Source organism: Pipistrellus hanaki, assembly GCF_964339955.1.
Source record: "Pipistrellus hanaki genome assembly, chromosome: 5".
Lineage (NCBI taxonomy): Eukaryota > Metazoa > Chordata > Mammalia > Chiroptera > Vespertilionidae > Pipistrellus > Pipistrellus hanaki.
This window is the reverse complement of record NC_140507.1, coordinates 70,323,734-70,339,890: the sequence shown is the minus strand read 5'-3', so window position 1 is coordinate 70,339,890 and position 16,157 is coordinate 70,323,734. Positions and strand designations below refer to the sequence as shown.

The 16,157-nt window shown below is 60.0% G+C and overlaps 1 protein-coding gene across 2 annotated transcripts; it reads right to left on the bottom strand.

The window, feature by feature from the left end:
* Window positions 1-2,082: 2,082 nt before the first annotated feature.
* Window positions 2,083-14,586, bottom strand: ARHGAP45 (Rho GTPase activating protein 45). 2 transcript variants are annotated; one of them, XM_084886373.1, is made up of 23 exons: window positions 14,299-14,586; window positions 13,162-13,492; window positions 10,301-10,444; window positions 10,010-10,094; window positions 9,863-9,935; window positions 9,692-9,758; window positions 9,439-9,576; window positions 9,284-9,348; window positions 9,010-9,120; window positions 8,858-8,938; window positions 6,942-7,130; window positions 6,635-6,772; window positions 6,346-6,536; window positions 6,118-6,236; window positions 5,925-6,008; window positions 5,679-5,783; window positions 5,399-5,571; window positions 5,053-5,241; window positions 4,827-4,964; window positions 4,373-4,599; window positions 4,087-4,294; window positions 2,985-3,093; window positions 2,083-2,882 (listed from the first exon to the last, which is right to left on the bottom strand). In XM_084886373.1, the coding sequence occupies exons 1-23, from the start codon at window positions 14,386-14,388 to the stop codon at window positions 2,566-2,568; spliced, it is 3,372 nt and encodes a 1,123-aa protein (XP_084742499.1). In that variant the 5' UTR covers window positions 14,389-14,586; the 3' UTR covers window positions 2,083-2,565. The 2 variants fall into 2 exon arrangements, with proteins under 2 accessions (XP_084742499.1, XP_084742500.1); XM_084886374.1 differs by lacking the exon at window positions 5,925-6,008.
* Window positions 14,587-16,157: the final 1,571 nt, after the last annotated feature.

Sequence of the window (16,157 nt, the reverse complement as noted above, 5' to 3'; positions counted from 1 at the left end):
CTTAAATTTTGTTGTTAACCCTCACCTGAGGATATTTTTTCCATTGATTTTTCAGAGAGAGCAGGAGGGGGAGAGAGATCAATTGGTTGCCTCCTGCATGTGCCCAGGGGCAGGGAGCAAACCCCTAACCCAGGTAAGTGCTCCTCTTTAAGAATGGAACCCATGACCCTTCAGTCCATGGGGAGCCATTCTAATCACTGAGCACCACTGACCAGGGCTCAAATCAGTACTTTTTCTTTATTAATTAAGGTATTACATATATGTCCTTTTCCCCACACTCATGCCCTCACCCCCTGGTGTCTGCGTCCATTGGTTAGGCTTATTATGCATGCATACAAGTCGTTTGGTCGGTCTCTCCTCCTTACCCCTCCCTACCTTCCCTCTGAGGTTTGACCGTCTGATAGATGCTTCTCTGATTCTGGATGTTTTTGTTCATAAGTTTATGTTGTTCATTCCACAAATGATCATGTGATATTTATTTTTCTCTGACTGGCTTATTTCGCTTAGCATAATGTTCTCCGGTTCCATCCATGCTGTTGCAAATGGAGTGAATGCCTTCTTTTAAAAAAATATATTTCATTGGATTTTTTACAGAGAGGAAGGGAGAGAGCTAGAAACATTGATGAGAGAGAAACATTGACCAGCTGCCTCCTGCACACCCCTCCATTGGGGATGTGCCTGCAACGAATGTACATGCCCCTGACTGGAATCGAACCCGGGACCTTCCAGTCCACAGACCGACGCTCAACCCACTGACCAAACTGGTTTCGGCAGAATGCCTTCTTTTTTATCACAGCGTAGTATTCCATTGTGTAGATCAGTGTTTTTCAACCTTTTTTGGGCAAAGGCACACTTGTTTCATGAAAAAAATCACGAGGCACACCACCATTAGAAAATGTTAAAAAATTTAACTCTGTGCCTATATTGACTATATATAAAGTAATTCTCTTGAATAGGAATCAAACACAAAGAAAGTATTTTATAATTACTTTATTATGAAATATTAAGTAAACAAAATAGTGAAAAATTATAAAATTCTTGTCTTGTTTGCACCTACGGCACACCAGGCAACATCTCCCGCGGAACAGCGGTTGAAAAACGCTGGTGTAGATGTATCACAGATTTTTAATCCACTCATCTGCTGATGGGCACTTACTAGTAGGGTGTTACTCAATCTTAGCTATGGTAAATGGTGCTGCTATGAACATAGGGGTGCATATATCCTTTCTGATTGGTGTTTCTAGTTTCTTGGGATATATTCCTAGAAGTGGGGTCACTGAGTCAAATGGGAGTTCCATTTTTAGTTTTTTTTGTTTTTTTAATATATATTTTATTGATTTTTTACAGAGAGGAAGAGAGAGGGATAGAGAGTCAGAAACATCGATGAGAATCATCGATCAGCTGCCTCTTGCACTCCCCCTACTGGGGATGATCTCACAATCAAGGTACATGCCCTTTTCCGGAATCGAACCTGGGACCTTTCAGTCCCCAGGCCGACGCTCTATCCACTGAGCCAAACCGGTTTCGGCCCATTTTTAGTTTTCTCAATACGTTTTTAAAAAAGGAAATGCAGCTGGTACAGCACAGATGAAGAGTTTTCATCTTCTGGAAGAGCTGCGGGATAGAGCCGAGCAGCGTCCATGTGAGGTAGTGGTTATCTAACATCTGCATGTTTGCACAGCTGGCCTCAAAGGCCCCTGGGCTCACACACTCACCGGGCCATTTGGGGTGGACTTTCCTTCCTCACACCCTCCCCAGTGCGGAAGCAAAGGAACCCCCGTGTCCCCAGCCCCAAGTTGCCACTCAGATTAACAACTGTATTTTAAATGTTTTTTTAAAATATGCTCTGGTTTCTCTTCAGATCACATAAATCTTTCGCCTTTTAAAATTTGCATTTTTATTGATTTCAGAGAGGAAGGGAGAGGGAGCGAGATAGAAACATCAGTGAGAGGTAAACATCTATCGGCTGCCTCCTGCATGCTCCCTACTGGGAACTGAGCCCACAATCTGGGCATGTGCCCTGAGCTGGAATTGGAATGTGGCCTCCTGGTTCATGGGTCAACACTCAACCACTGAGCCACACTGGCTGGGCAACAACTTTATTTTAAGCAAAATACACACACGTGTAAAGGGAGACCCCGCCATGTACCTGAGTCCCAGGTATCCAAACCCGATTCTGCCATCTGGTCCCTGACATTTGTCCGGCTATCAGAGTGGCCTTACACAGCCCAGCAACCAAAAGTTATAGGTCAGGACAGGTCCAAGGGATGGCCAGCCCAGAGCAGAACGTTGGGGTCACTCAGGCAGTTCCTCTCCACAAAGCCCCACGGTGACTCCTGAGTGCCAAGGCCCCAGCTCAGCCAAGCGGGTCATGCCAAGGGCACTGGGCTGGACCATGGACTTGTCCTGGAGCTTGTGGAAAAGGTGGCTGTGGATGCCCTCACCACTGTGGCCATTGCAGCCTCGGCACAGAATGGCCAGGCCTGGGCACATCCACAGTGACAGGAGCCAGGAATGGGGTGGTGCTCGGCCCCCAGCCACAGCACAGGCCACCCAAGGTCCCAGCTAGACGAACTCTGGCCTGCTCCCTGGGCCAGTGCCTCCTATGACATGCCTGTCACAGGGCTTCATCGCAGCAACATTGTTGCACTGGTTGGTGTTGTACTGGGACAGCCCCTCCCAGTCACCGTCCTCCCCAGCCGAGCGCCCCAGCTGCTCCTCACTGCCGCTGTCCCCAGCCTCCTCCACGCTGGCCTCACTGCTCTGCTTCTCCAAGAAGCTGAGGCGGTGCAAGGCTTCCCCCTCTGCCGGGGACAGCAGCTCTGGGGCCTCCTCCAATTCTGAGTCAGAGTCGTTGGAGGGAACATGGGATTCTGATAAGCCTGTGAGAGGGAGAGGCAGAGGTAGAGACATGAGAGAGGGGGGGGAGGGACAGGGACAGGGAGAGGTGTTGCCCATTGAGCTCCCTAGGCTGATCCACTCACCTGGGTCTCTGTCCTCAGCCTCTTCCTGCAGGGGGAAGGCAGTCCCCTCACTGGCTTCCGAGTAGGGGACCTGGAGCAGCACCTCAGCCCGCTGGGTGGGCGTCCCATACTGCAGGGGTGGCAGGGGAGTCAGGGAGGGGCCTGGAGTCCAGCCCACCCAAGCTCCATTTCTGTCGTGTAAATGAGCTACATTTTTTTTTTTCCAATTGAATATCAATGAGCTACATTTTTTAAGCCTCTAACAGTTGTCACCACCCGCTGCATCCGAGGCTGAGGGCCCCGCTCCCATGTCATGATTGAGCTCTTCCAGCCGGGGCAGCAGCTCTGGCAGTGGCCTCCTTCCCCACACCCTCAGCCAGCAAGGACACTGGTCCTGAGGCCACACCCAATCATGCCTTCAGAGACTAGGGACCTGTTGCCCAAACCCCAAGAGATGCATTAAGATAAAGACTCCAGGCAAAGGGGCTGAATGCTAGAGCAGGGCCCTGGCCAGGTGGCTCAGTTGGTTGGAGCACTGTCTTGTACACGAAAAAATTGTGGATTTAATTCCCAGTCAGGGTGTGTATGAGACACAACTGATTGATGTTTCTCACATCGATGTTTCTCTAAGAAAAGAGTCGCAGGCTCCATCTCCCTGTAGGGGGCATGCAGGAGGCAGCCAATGAATGATTCTCATTGATCTTTCTCCCTTTCCCTTCCTCTCTGAAATAAACATATCCTCAGGCAAGACTTAAAATGTGTGTGTGTATATATATATATATATATACACACACACACACACACACACACACACACACACACACACACTAGAGCAGGAGGCTGCTTGGACACCAAAGCCTGCAGAAACAAAAACTGTTGGCTTAAAATTAAACCCAGCAGCCAGGTGAAGTAGCAAGTTGGACCCACCCAAGGGGCTGGCTGGAGGGCACAGGACAAGCCGAAGCCTCTGCACTGAGTGGTGTCCCCCAGATTTGAGCCCACACTTTGCTTAAAAGATCCCTCGGAGGCTGCCCCTGGAGACCAGACACCTCCGGTCCTCCCCAGTCTGCATCCCCCCATGAGCAGACCCTTGCACCTTCCCCTGATCCACCTGCCACCTCACCTGACCACTATTCTCTTCAGGCTTCTCCTCAAAGACCAGCTCGTAGTGGGTGATGAGGGTCTCCACGACGCGGGCCTGGTGGGGGTAATCCACCAGGGAGGAGAGGGACACGGTGGCCTCCGTGGGCCGTGGCCGGAGCAGCGTGGGCCCGAACACGATGCCGAGATTCCCGGGGGTCATCTTGTTGTCCTGTTCTACCTCCACGATCCTGAGGAGTCGGGGTGCAGAAACAGGTGAGAGTGGCGCCCTGGCCCAGCCGCCCTGGCCCCTGCCTGGCGGACCTCACCTGCGCAGGTGCTGCAGCAGGTACTGCAGCGAGGCCCTGTTCTCGGGTGGCAGGTCCCGCAGGAGCTCCCGCAGCCGGCCCACCATGGCCATGGCCACGGCCTCGCTCTCGGCCGTATCCGGGCAACCCCGGGACGCCGCCTTCGCCTCGGCCTCTGCCTTCAGGCTGTCCTTGGCCAGCCCCACGAGTTCGTGGTACAGGCGGAAGGAGATGAGTGGCTCAGGCAGCTGCCGAGTGACAGGTGGGGATGGGGATGGGGAGGGGCGGGTGTCATCAGTGATCCTGGCCTGGTCCCCTCCTGTCCTTCCCTGGCTGGTCCCACCCCAACCCATAACCAGATCTGCTCCTGCAGATCCTGGCCACATCCCTGGCCTGGCAGCCCACTACCCAAGCAGCCCTGCCCCTGCCAGGCACAGGTCCTGCCCGGAATCTGCTCGTCCCCCGTGGGGCTCACCTGGCGCAGGTAGAGTTTAAGGACGTTGCTGATGTCGTGGGGTGAGGCCTGCGACAGCTCCACCAGCTCCTTGCCGTTTTCGAAGGCCTGGCACAGCTTCTCCACCCGCGTCTTCACCCCGTTCACCCGGTATATGCCCTGAGGGGTCCACGTCAGCCTCGGCCTCACCCGCCTCCCCTCCCTGTGCTGCTAGGAGGGAGCCCTGCTGCCGCCCCACAGCACTCACCTTGGTGCGCAGAGCCCGCCGCTCGATCTCACACACACACTTCTTGACAATGAAGGGCACGCCGTCGGGGGTGCCACGGGCTGCCTGGCCGAAGTCCTGTCCAAAGAGCTGCAGGCGGCCCTGAAGCTTCTTGTGTCCACACTGGATGGCCAGGGTCTCCAGACACTTCTTGTGGCAGGCCAGGCAGCACTGGGGGCCGTGCACAGAGGCAGAGAGCCTGGGTCCCCGCCCCTCTCGGAAGCCCTCATGACCCACTCCCCACAGGGCAGCTTCTGGAAGCACGGTCCCGATGGCCACTCCGAGTCCCGTGTCCCCGGGGCCGCCCAGCCATCCCCGGCCCGCTCACCTCCTCGCACTCGGCGCCGTGGAAGTAGACGTAGCTGTTGCACTCCCGGCACTTGGCTGGCGAGCGGAGCTTCCGGAGCCGGTGAGTTCGGGCTGCCTTGGAAAGGCCCATGTGGCGGAAGGGCCCGCTGGGCACAGCCACTGGAAGCTCAGGGGTCATGCCGTTGAGGTCACCTGGGGGTGGGACAGGTGGTCGTTGTCGCCAAGGCAGGTTAGGACCAGGCCCACAGGCAGAGTCTAAGCCCCCTCGCCCCTTACTGCCGGGGTCAGAGGCCCCTTACCCTGCTCAAAGGCTGACGCCCCTGCACTGCCCTCCTGGTCCTCCAGCTCCTCGTTGGATGACATGGTGCCGCTGGACGACATCCGTTCAAACTTCTTAAAGTCCCCTGAGCAGGAGACGGGGGTGTCAGATCCCCCAAACCCAGAGGGAGCGGCATCTGGTGGGCCCGCTGCTCCCCCAAGGGCCCTCTCCATCACCCTGGCCACATGGTGAGCTCTGTCCCCAGCCAGCAGGGCAGGTCCTTCACCTGAGCCAGGGCTGGGGTCCAGACTGCCATCAGAGTCTGGCATGGACATTGGCCATGACTTGTGCACCTGGTGTCCACGCCCACCTGCAGAATGGGGCATCTAGTGAAGGGCTGGGTGGGGCTGCGAAGGGCTGGAGGGAGGCCTCACCCACCCCACAATCCTGCCAGGCACCCACCCCCACTGGGCACTCACCCCTGCGCTCCTTGGCAAGCAGCCCCTCGCCGGGTCCGCCTTCATCAGGGGGGCCACTAGCAGCTTCCGCAGCGTCACCAACGTTGAAGCTGCCTTTCCGGGCACGCATGACAGGGGACCTGGTGGGGATGGGAGCCGGGAGGAGGAGCCATGATGGGGTCAGAGAGGCATGGTGCTCGCCCCATCTCCTGCGGAGCCGGCTCCCAGGGCACATGCACGCGGCCGTACCAGTTGCTGGTGGGGACGTGAGGCTCAAAGTCATAGTGCACGTCAGGCTCCTCGTCCCGCTGCAGCTGGCGCACGTGGGAGGCGTACTGCTGGCCCGGGTCGTAGAGCTTGCTGCTCTCGCACAGCATCTGGAAGTGCACGGGCAGCGGGGCCGTCTGCATGTGCATCATCTGGTAGTAGGAGATGGTAGCCTGGCAGAGAGGGCGCAGGCAGCGAGGTCAGCGGTTCGCACAGGCAGCTGTGCGGCCTGCCAGCGGCCAGAGCACGGGAGCGGGCGCCTGGCACCCACCGACTTGATGGTCTGGTCGCTCTGCCGGATGACCTCCTGGATCTGTCGAAGCGCCGTCACCTTGGTGTCCTCCAGCTCCTGCTTCTGTGTCTTGGCGTCCGCCACACACGTGCGGTATGTGGCCATGGCTTCCTCCGCCTGGGGTGGGCACGGGGCACAGAGACCCTCAGCCTGGGATTCAAGACCCACACAGGAACCGCCGGCAGGCGCACCGCCCAGGCGAAGGCCCGGGGGCGGGAGACTCGACGCGGTGCGTCAGGAACGGCCCCGCTGGCCTCCCTCCACGCCGCCTCCCGCTCACACCCACCTTGTTCTTGGCCTCCTCCTCCAGGCGCCGCCGCTTGTCCAGGGCCTTGGAGACGGTGCCCCCGGCCCCGGGCCCCGTGCCCGCCTGCTCCTCCTCCGTCTTGGCCACCAGCAGGCGGGCCTTGTCGTGGTCCTCGCAGCGCTGCACGTAGCCCTGCTTGGCCTTGCGGAGGTTGGACTCTGCCTCTTGCTGTGGGCGTGGGAGCAGAGAGACCATTTCCAAACTGTGCTTCAGCTGAGCTGTGTCCTGGCTTTCCCCACTTCCACTCCTGCAGCCGGACCGAGTCAGGCACCACCACCACCCGTGTCCCCTGGTGACAGCCCACGGCCCAGTGGGCAAACAGGCACCTGCCCAAGAACTGACAGGAGGAAGGGAGGCGACACCTATGATGGGGCCCCAGGAGGAACTGGCATGTGGTGTGCCCATTGCAGACCGGGGAGCGGAGGCAGAGCTAAGCTCTGAACGAGGCACAGCCGCATCAGCCGACACCTATCCCCACCCCCGTCAGCGGCCGGTGACGCACACGCTCTCTCACTTCCCCTCGCGCAGAGAACAGTGCAGCCGCCCAGGCAGGAAGTCAAGCACCCTCTGAGTGGGCAGGAAGGCAGTTAGTCAAAACCCAGGGGCCTTCTGGGGCCACACCTTGCAGCCTGCACCTTCAGAGGCTTAAGCGTAAAGAACTGGTATAGGTGCTAGGAGAAACCGTGGGGGAATTTTTTAAATAAAAAATTTCGATGCAAGACACAAAATCCAGAAACCATAAAAGAAAAGGCTATTGCTCTGTCCATGTTGTTTAATGCTTAGAGCGTCGGCCCATGCACCAAAGGATCATGGGTTTGATTCCCAGGCAAGGGCACATATCTTAATTGCAGATTCAATACCTGACCCCAGTTGGGACCTGTGCAAGAGGCAACCAATTGATGTATCTCTCTCACATGGATGTTTCTCTCCCTGCCCCTCTCTCTCCATCCCTCCCTTACTACTCTCTGTAAAAATCAATGGAAAAATATCTTCGGCGAGGATTAACAAAAGAAAAGACTACTGCTGGCAATCACAGGTTTCTACCTGGTAAAATAGGCCAAGGGGGGGGCTGATCTTAACTATCAGAGGCTGAGTTCTTTAATATGTAAAGAGCTCTGCCAAATCAATAAGAAACAGACCACAGCAGAAACCGGTTTGGCTCAGTGGATAGAGCGTCAGCCTGTGGACTAAAAGGTCCCAGGTTTGATTCCGGTCAAGGGCATGTATCTTGGTTGCGGACACATCCCCAGTGGGGGTTGTGCAGGAGGCAGCTGATCAATGTTTCTCTCATCGATGTTTCTAACTCTCTGTCCCTCTCCCTTCCTCTCTCTGAAAAATCAATGATATATATATATATATATATATATATATATATATATATATATATTTTTTTTTTTTTTTTTTTTTTTTAAAGAAAAGAAACAGACCACAATCCAATCCAAAGGGAGCAAAAGATACGGACCGAGCTTCACATGGGGCGGGGGGAGTGCAGCTCTGGTTCGAGGGGGCTCTCATACACTCACATCCCAACCCAGCCCTTACAGGCAAAAATATGAAATAAATGCTTGGATCACAAATCCGAAAGAGGGCACAGGCCTATCACAGCAGTGGGTTTGAAACAGCAACAACTAAAGTACCCATCAACAGAGATTTAGTGAAATAAGTCACATGATCTCCGCAGCTAAGCACCTGTAAGGGGCCTGGAAAAGGGAGGAGGGTGGGTGGAGGTGGAGCACACCTCTGGCTGTGGGGTGAGTCTGAGAGACCAGAACAGGTGCTCAGTGAGAGGTCACCGAATGTACAGGAGGCACCACAGTACGGTGTAGGTCCATGCCTGGGACTGCACCAGCTCAGAGGCCAGCCCGCCCACCCTGCCCGCCCGCCTCCCGAGGTACCAGCTTCCTCTGGGCGCGGTGCCAGGACTCCTTGATTTCCTTCCTGCGCTTCTCGTGCTCAAGCCGCCGCAGGTTCAGGGGCTGGGGCGAGATGGGCCGTGAGCAGGAGGCCCCGGTGACCGCCCCCAGCCCAGCCCCGGGGGGCAGCTCACCTGCATGAAGGTCTGGGTCTGCAGCGTGCTCACCGCCTGCACCATGCAGTGGCCAAACTCCAGGTCCTGCTCCAGGGCCAGCGAGTAGATGGACAGGAGGGGCATGTGGGGCTGTTGGAGAGGCGGCAGTTAGAGGGCTGGGTCGGCACGCAGGCCCTCGGGAGGCCCTCCCTGCTTCCCTCGGGTTCCCGCAGCCACCACCACAGCACAGACAGGGAGCCCTTCCTCTGGCCTCCTCAGTGGCAGGGACTCACACCCGGGCACGGGGCCCCACCTCCTGCATGACGCTCTGTCTGCAGTTTTGGACAATCTTCTGCAGGCCTTTGGCAAAGTCCATCTCTGCAGGGCGGCGGGGAGGGGAGTGGGGAGTGAGCAAGGGGTACGTGAGGGGAGGGGTCCCCGGCAGATCTCCCCCTGGCCAGCACTCACCCAGGGCGCTCCGCTTCTCCAGGTAGCCAATGATGTCCTTCATGTACTTGGCCATGTTCTTGGCGTAGTTCAAGGCCACGTCCACGCCCCCCTCGCAGCGCTGCAGCAGCATGTCCACCTCCTCGGGCAGCAGGCAGCCTGCAGAGCGGCCCTCAGCCCCGGCTCCAGCCCCAGCACCCCTCCGTCCCAGCCCCTGCCCTCACCCGCCATCCCGGCAGATGCCCGCCCGCCCGGCGTGCTGGCTCAGACTCACCGGCCTCGCAGTCCTCGGCGCTGGGGGGGGCGCCCTCACTGCCCTGTCCGTACAGGTTCTCCATGGACTGTGGGGGAGTCCGGTGAGTCCCACCCTGCGCTGGGTCCCAGGTGCGGCCCACCCATCAGGAGACCATCCCCGCCCCAGGCAGAGGCGGCCACCCCGGCTCACCTGGCTCGGGTCCCCGGGGGGCACCGACAGGAGGGTGCTGCTGTCCACTTCGCCCATGAGGAACTCGGACACGCTGCAGGGTCGGGGTGTCAGTATCCGAGGTTCCAGGGCCCCGCACACCCTGCTCCCGCCCCCGGCCGCGCTCACGTGCTGCTGAAGGAGACGGCGATGGTCTCCAGGGCCTTCTCAAACTCCTGCTTGTCGGCCTCGTTGTTGCACTCGTAATGGAAGGCTGGCGGGCGGAGACGAGGACGGGGAGGCTGGGCTCACTGGGATGTGCGCCCCCACAACTCACTGAGGGGGCCCTGAGCCCAGGGGAGTCATCGGAGCACGTGTGCCCACCCAACGCCTATCCGTCCTCCAGCACCCGCCTCAGCCATCCCCCCTCCAGGAAGCCCGTCAGGGGAGCGCCCTGGCTGCTCTGGCCGGCCGGCTGACCTTTGACCTTGGCGATGAGGGTGCCGGCGGCGGTGAGCGTCTCCACGGTGTTCAGCAGCGGGTACTTGGAGATGACCTGGCGCATCACTCGCAGGGCCTCGCCCAGGCACTCGTGGGCCAGGGGCCGGCGGGCCTCCAGGAGGTCTGCTGGGCAGAGCGGGGGTGAGCAGGGAGGGCGGGGTGGCCCCGGAGAAGACCTGCCCACGCGCTCCGCAAAGATCCGGTCCCCAGGCGGGGAAACCGAGGCAGAGGTGGGAGGGGCAGCTGCCCGAGGCTTACTCTGGGACGTCAGGGGGCACTGACCCTCTCTGGGCTGCTGGCCGGGCCAACAGAGGCCAGACCTTGGCCTCGGCAGTCCCTGCTGCTCGGAACACTTTCCTCATCCCTCCAGAAAGGAAACTGCTTGTCCTGTACCTCCTCCTCCAGGCAGCCCACCTGGTCCCTCCCCGGCCCCAACCCTTCAGGGCTGCTCAAGGCTCTCTCCAGCTCCCTCCCCTCCCAGCCTGCCTGGAGACCAGGCCTCAAGCCCCCTGTTAGCTCACACCTCACACCCTCCCAGCAGCCGCCCCATGACACAGGCACTGTCAGCACCCCCATTTTGCAGATGAGGAAACTGAAGCACTGAGAGGGAAAGTCAGTTCTCAGGGATCACACAGCTTTTCCACCCACACTGTATGTGGGGCAAGAACGCCACACAGAAGGACCCTGCCTGGCTTTATCTCAAGGGCAAAGGGGAACCCTAGTCAGTGAGGGAGCAAAAGGGGTCAAGGTTAGCTCTGTGTCTGAGAACTGTGGCTTTATTTTATTTATATTATTGATTTTTTACAGAGAGGAAGGGAGAGGAATAGAGAATTAGAAACATCGATGAAAGAGGAACATCAATCAGCTGCCTCCTGCACACCCCACACTGGGGATGTGCCGGGAACCAAGGTCCATGCCCTTGACTGGAATCAAACCTGAGACCTTTCAGTCCTCAGGCTGATGTTCTATCCACTGAGCCAAACCAGTTAGGGCAGAAGTGTGGTTTTAAATGCTCTCTTCTGAAAAGCAGCACGTGCAGGCAGAGCAGTGTGTGCAAACACACAATAAAAACAAAACCGTAGCAGTGCATGTGAGGGGAAGGGACAACTAGGTGCTGAGACCCAGGAGGCCTGGGAACTGGCTGGGGTGACCTCTGTCCCTGTGCCTGGTGGGCCTGCGCGGAACATAAGTCAGCAGTGGGGACCCCTTTGGATGGCCCCGTGCCTTGAAACCTAAGGGGTCCTGACACTGACGCCAACTCAGAGGCATCCAGGGGCTCAGGAGCCCAGGGAAGACGCTGGGGGAGGCCAGGCCAGCCCCTTCCTGGGACATCCCGTCTGCACACCTGGCCCCTCGCCCCTCGCGCTGCCTGGCCGCAGCCACCGGCCCCTGCAGCACCCGCTCCGGGAAGCTGACGCCGGGGAAGCCGACTCCAGCGGAGCCCGGACACGCTGAGCGGGCCCGGCCAAGCCCGGTGCGGCGGCCGCCGCGTCCCCAAGCGCCACGTGCTCCCCGAGGGCTGGGCCCCGCACCCTGCCCCGTCCCTTCACCTCGGGGTCCCTCACAGCAGCATACTGGTCCCCAAGACAACACACAGTAGCGGCGAACACCCGGAGACAGTCACTCTGAGCCTCCGGTGTCTTATCTGTGAATCAGGGCGACCACAAGCCCTGAGCATGTCCTTGTCCTGATTCACAGATAAGACACCTGAGGCAGCTGGTGCAGGTCTCACAGCTGGACAAGCAGGGGCAGCACAGGATCCAAACCCACATCCCCTCGGCCCCAGTCTCCTCCCCAGGCCCAGGACGTGCCGAGGCATAATGAAGTGTGTCCCCAACCCTATCCCAACCGCCTCCAGGACTCAGCCCCACCCAGGCCAGGCCTCCAAGGAAGTGCCAGAATAGGAAAGGAACCGAGATTAGCGAGTTTCCCCAGGAAAGAGCTCAGGCCCTGCCTCTGTGACCAGATAACCTTAGGGGTTCCCACTCCCACCCAGAAGGGGCTGGGCCTCCACACAGAGCCCCTCATGAGCGCCCTGAGGACACAGAGGCCACTGCGGCTGAGGCTGGATCTGGCCCTGACCCCTCCTTGGCTGGGTGAGCCGGAGCTCAGTGCCCACTCCTGGCCTTAGTTTTCCCATCTGTAAAATGGGTGCCCGGGGCAACGCGAGCTGGTCAGAGCACTTGGTGCAGTCTTGGCACTGTGGTTTCCGGGAGGAGCAGGCAGCACACAAGGTGCTGTGCCTGCCTGGGCTGAGGTGCCTGGCAGGGCTGCCAGGGACAAACAGGAAACAGATGAAAATAACTCAGCAGGAAGCCAGGCTGTCAGTCTTGTGGAGGAGAAAACGGAACTGCCATCCCACAAGCCGCTCACTCCTGCAGCTCACATGCTGTCCTGCCCCTGTCCGTCCCTCTGACTGGTCTCCAGCGGCCCTCGGCCGGCCTCTAGCCCACCTCGGCCCAACACACAAACCTGACCTCTGCGCTAACGCCTTCTGTGGATCCCACTGCGCGCAGGATAACGTCCAAGATCCTTCCCCCTGACGTCCTCAACACCTTCACTTCACAACTTCACATACCAGCCCATCGCGTGCCTCCAAACACAGCTCCACTGCACGTTTCTGAGCCAGTGCGCACGCGCCTCCTCTGCTTCAACACCTCTCCCTCCTGTCCCCGCCGAACTCCTACCCGTCCCCGGAAGCCCCAGCGGCAGCGGTCTCCTCCATACAGCCTCCCTGTGGCCCTCGGAGCCTCCCGCGCCCCCTCTCCACCTCGCCGCAGCCCACGGGCGGGATAGCTGTGTCTCCTCAGCCTCCCCCGGCTCCGGTCCCTGCCGCTCACCGTCATGCAGGACGTACTCCTTGAGCTTCTCCAGGCCCTCGGCGAAGCGGGCCACGTCCACCAGGAGCTGGGAGATGTCCTCCACGCCATCGGGCCAGGGCCCCTCGGCGGGCGGCTCGGCGGGGCTGGCCGCCGTCAGCGGGCTCCGGTGGCTCCGGCCCAGCGTCCAGGAGCCGGCGCCGGGCAGAGGGAAGCCGGCGGCGCTGGCGTGGCGGCTCAGGCTCGTGGGCCTCTTGAGCGTGCCCGTGGCCTTGGCGTTGGGGGGCACACTCGGCGGCTCCAGGCCGGGTCCCTGGTGCACAGCGTCGGCCCCGTCTTTCCTGGGCAGCTCCTGGAGGTGGGTGGGTGGGTGGGTGTGTGGGGGTAAGGCAGGTGCTCTGGCCCAGGTACTACCTTAGTTCCTTCAAAAGTGGAGTGGGGTCTGGGGGTGGGGTCTTCAGCCTGACCCCATGAGGGTCATAGGCCAGAGGTCAGAGGGCTGAGATTTGGGGCCATGCCCCACCCACACCTGTTACCCAACATCCTCTTCCCCAGAGCTTTCACAAACAACGTCTACCCAAACCACAGCCAGGGGCGGGGCCTGCGGGGTGCGGGTACCCCACTTCCTGGTGGGGGAGGGCGGGCCAGAAGAGGGTCCCAGACCCTGTAGCCCCCCTCAGGCTGTGGCAGACGCACCTCACCCCTAGTAAAGACTCCTCCGTCAATTCCTGGAGACCCCCGAGTCCCATAAACACTACGAAACTGCGTACACCCCCGGGGCCCCGGAGGGCCTACACCCAGGGGTCCTGTTAGACACTCCGCTGTGCCACAGCTCTCACATCCCACAGCACCGGACCCCAAATCCCGAGCCCCACCCTACGGACCCCACAAGCAGGTGCTGCCCCCACCCTGGCACCGCCACCCACTCCCTGCGCCCCGCAGCCAGCCCGGGCCAGATGAGGGAGGCAATGGCCACCCAAAGGACGCCTGCCATGAGCCCCATGCCAGGGTGCCGGCTGGTCCCGCCGGGGGTGGGGGCTGTGGCTGGCGTGAGCCCCCATCGCAGGCCCAGCACGTGCCCGCCCCGCACCGGAGCACCCTGTCCCCCTGCTGCTCCCAGGTGCCCACCCGCTCCTCCTCCCAGAAAGGCGCACTCACCGCTGAGGGCTGCGGGCTGGGGCTTCCCGCCCGGTTCTTCTTCGAGATGGAAGGGGTTTTCATGAGTTCGCGCTTCTTCCTGGAGAACATGGTGCGGCCGCGGAGCAGCCCGGGGCGCGGGCGGAGCAGCCGGGGTCTCAGCGCCGCTCGGAGCGGAGCCCCGGGACGCACAGCCACCAGCACCCCCTGCCCAGCTGTCAGGCCCACGTGACGGCCCGGCCCTCCCCCACAGGAAAGGCCTCCGGAGGTGGTGACGCAGACCCACCCCCACCTCCCGGCCTCAGCCTGTCCCTCCGCAGAGTGGGCTCGAAGGAGGGCCCCCGCCCCGCCCCGCCCCGCCCCGCTTTGGGGAGCTCCGCGTGTGCATTGGGCTGGGCGCCCCCTGTTGGCGGGCACCAGGAAGCACAGGATGACCCTCATTCAGACACACCCGGAGGCAACTGACACAGGGACACGAACGCACAGGGACACTGACACGGGGCACATGACACGGGCTACAGGCTCGCTCTCGGGCACAATGGCATGCAGGACTCGGATGCACACGCATGCTCAGACTCCACCGCAGGTGACATGGATGACCTGGAGCTTTGCACTCAGACCTGGGACACAGACACCCTCCCTCCAGTCCCCCTGTCCTCTCCTGGGGAGTCCCCACACTATGTCCCTGGCAAACCCTCACCTTTGTAGACCCCAGGGCCTGGGCTCCACAGGGCATGGAGGTCACGCCCTCAGCCTGGCTCTGCACTGGCCTCAGCTCAGCTCCCTACCCCCTTGTCCCACGTCCTTCCAGGGACACAGGCTGACCAAGGACATGCTGGGAGCAGGGCGATAGCACCTCCGCACATCCTGGTGTCAGCCAAGTGTCCAGGACCCCGCCCCCTCTCTCTACCCTCCCTGGACCTCCTTCCCCTCCCCCAGACCACCTGTTCTCTTGGAGCCTCCCCAGCCTGGTCCTCTCCCCCACACTTCCAGAGTCCCACCCCCACCCCACCCCCGACTCCTTTACCCAACACCAACCCTCAGGGACCTCACTGGCCTCAGGTGGGGGCGGGGCTCCCGGGCACAGGCACGTGGGCTGCAGCTCCTTATGCCAAACCCAGCTCTGCAGGCCCAGGCCCACCTGCACACCAGCCTACAAGTCCCTTCTGCCCAACTCATTGCTCTGGGGCCAAGACCAGGTGGCAAGGGCAGACTGGCCAGCTGGCGAGCTTCTGGCCTGGGCAGAAAGCCTGAGGTCCCGATGTCCCAGCGCCCCCCCCCCGGGGACCCCCCCCCCAGGGACTTTTCTCTAAGCTGCTCTGGACATTCCCATGCCCTGACCTCATGCCCACTTCATGGCCAGACCCATGTGGGCACTAGGGACCCTGAGACTAGTGTCCAGGTTACCGGTGGCCAGACCCATGTGGGCACTAGGGACCCTGAGACTAGTGTCCAGGTTACCGGTGGCCAGACCCATGTGGGCACTAGGGACCCTGAGACTAGTGTCCAGGTTACCGGTTTGGCTCAGTGGATAGAGCATCGGCCTGCAAACTGAAAGGTACCGGGTTCGATTCCGGTCAAGGGCATGTACCTTGGTTGCAGGCACATCCCCAGCAGAGGGTATACAGGAGGCAGCTGGTCAATGATTCTCTTGTCGATGTTTCTTTCTTTTTCTTTTTTTTTTTTTTTAATATATTTTATTGATTTTGTACAGAGAGGAAGGGAGAGAGTTAGAAACATCGGTGAGAGAGAGTCATCGATCAGCTGCCTCTTGCACACCCCCTACTGGGGATGTGCCCGCAACCAAGGTACATGCACCTGACCGGAATCGAACCCGGGACCCTTCAGTCCCCAAGCCGACGCTCTATCCATTGACCCAA

Excerpts from the sequence above, each read along its gene's own strand:
- ARHGAP45 (XM_084886373.1), bottom strand. The coding sequence starts at position 14,388 with ATGTTCTCCAGGAAGAAGCGCGAACTCATGAAAACCCCTTCCATCTCG. Across the intron at positions 10,445-13,161 it reads GGAGTACGTCCTGCATGACG|ACCTCCTGGAGGCCCGCCGG; the intron begins GTGAGCGGCAGG and ends TCTGCCCAGCAG. Across the intron at positions 4,295-4,372 it reads CTGCTGCAGCACCTGCGCAG|GATCGTGGAGGTAGAACAGG; the intron begins GTGAGGTCCGCC and ends CCGACTCCTCAG.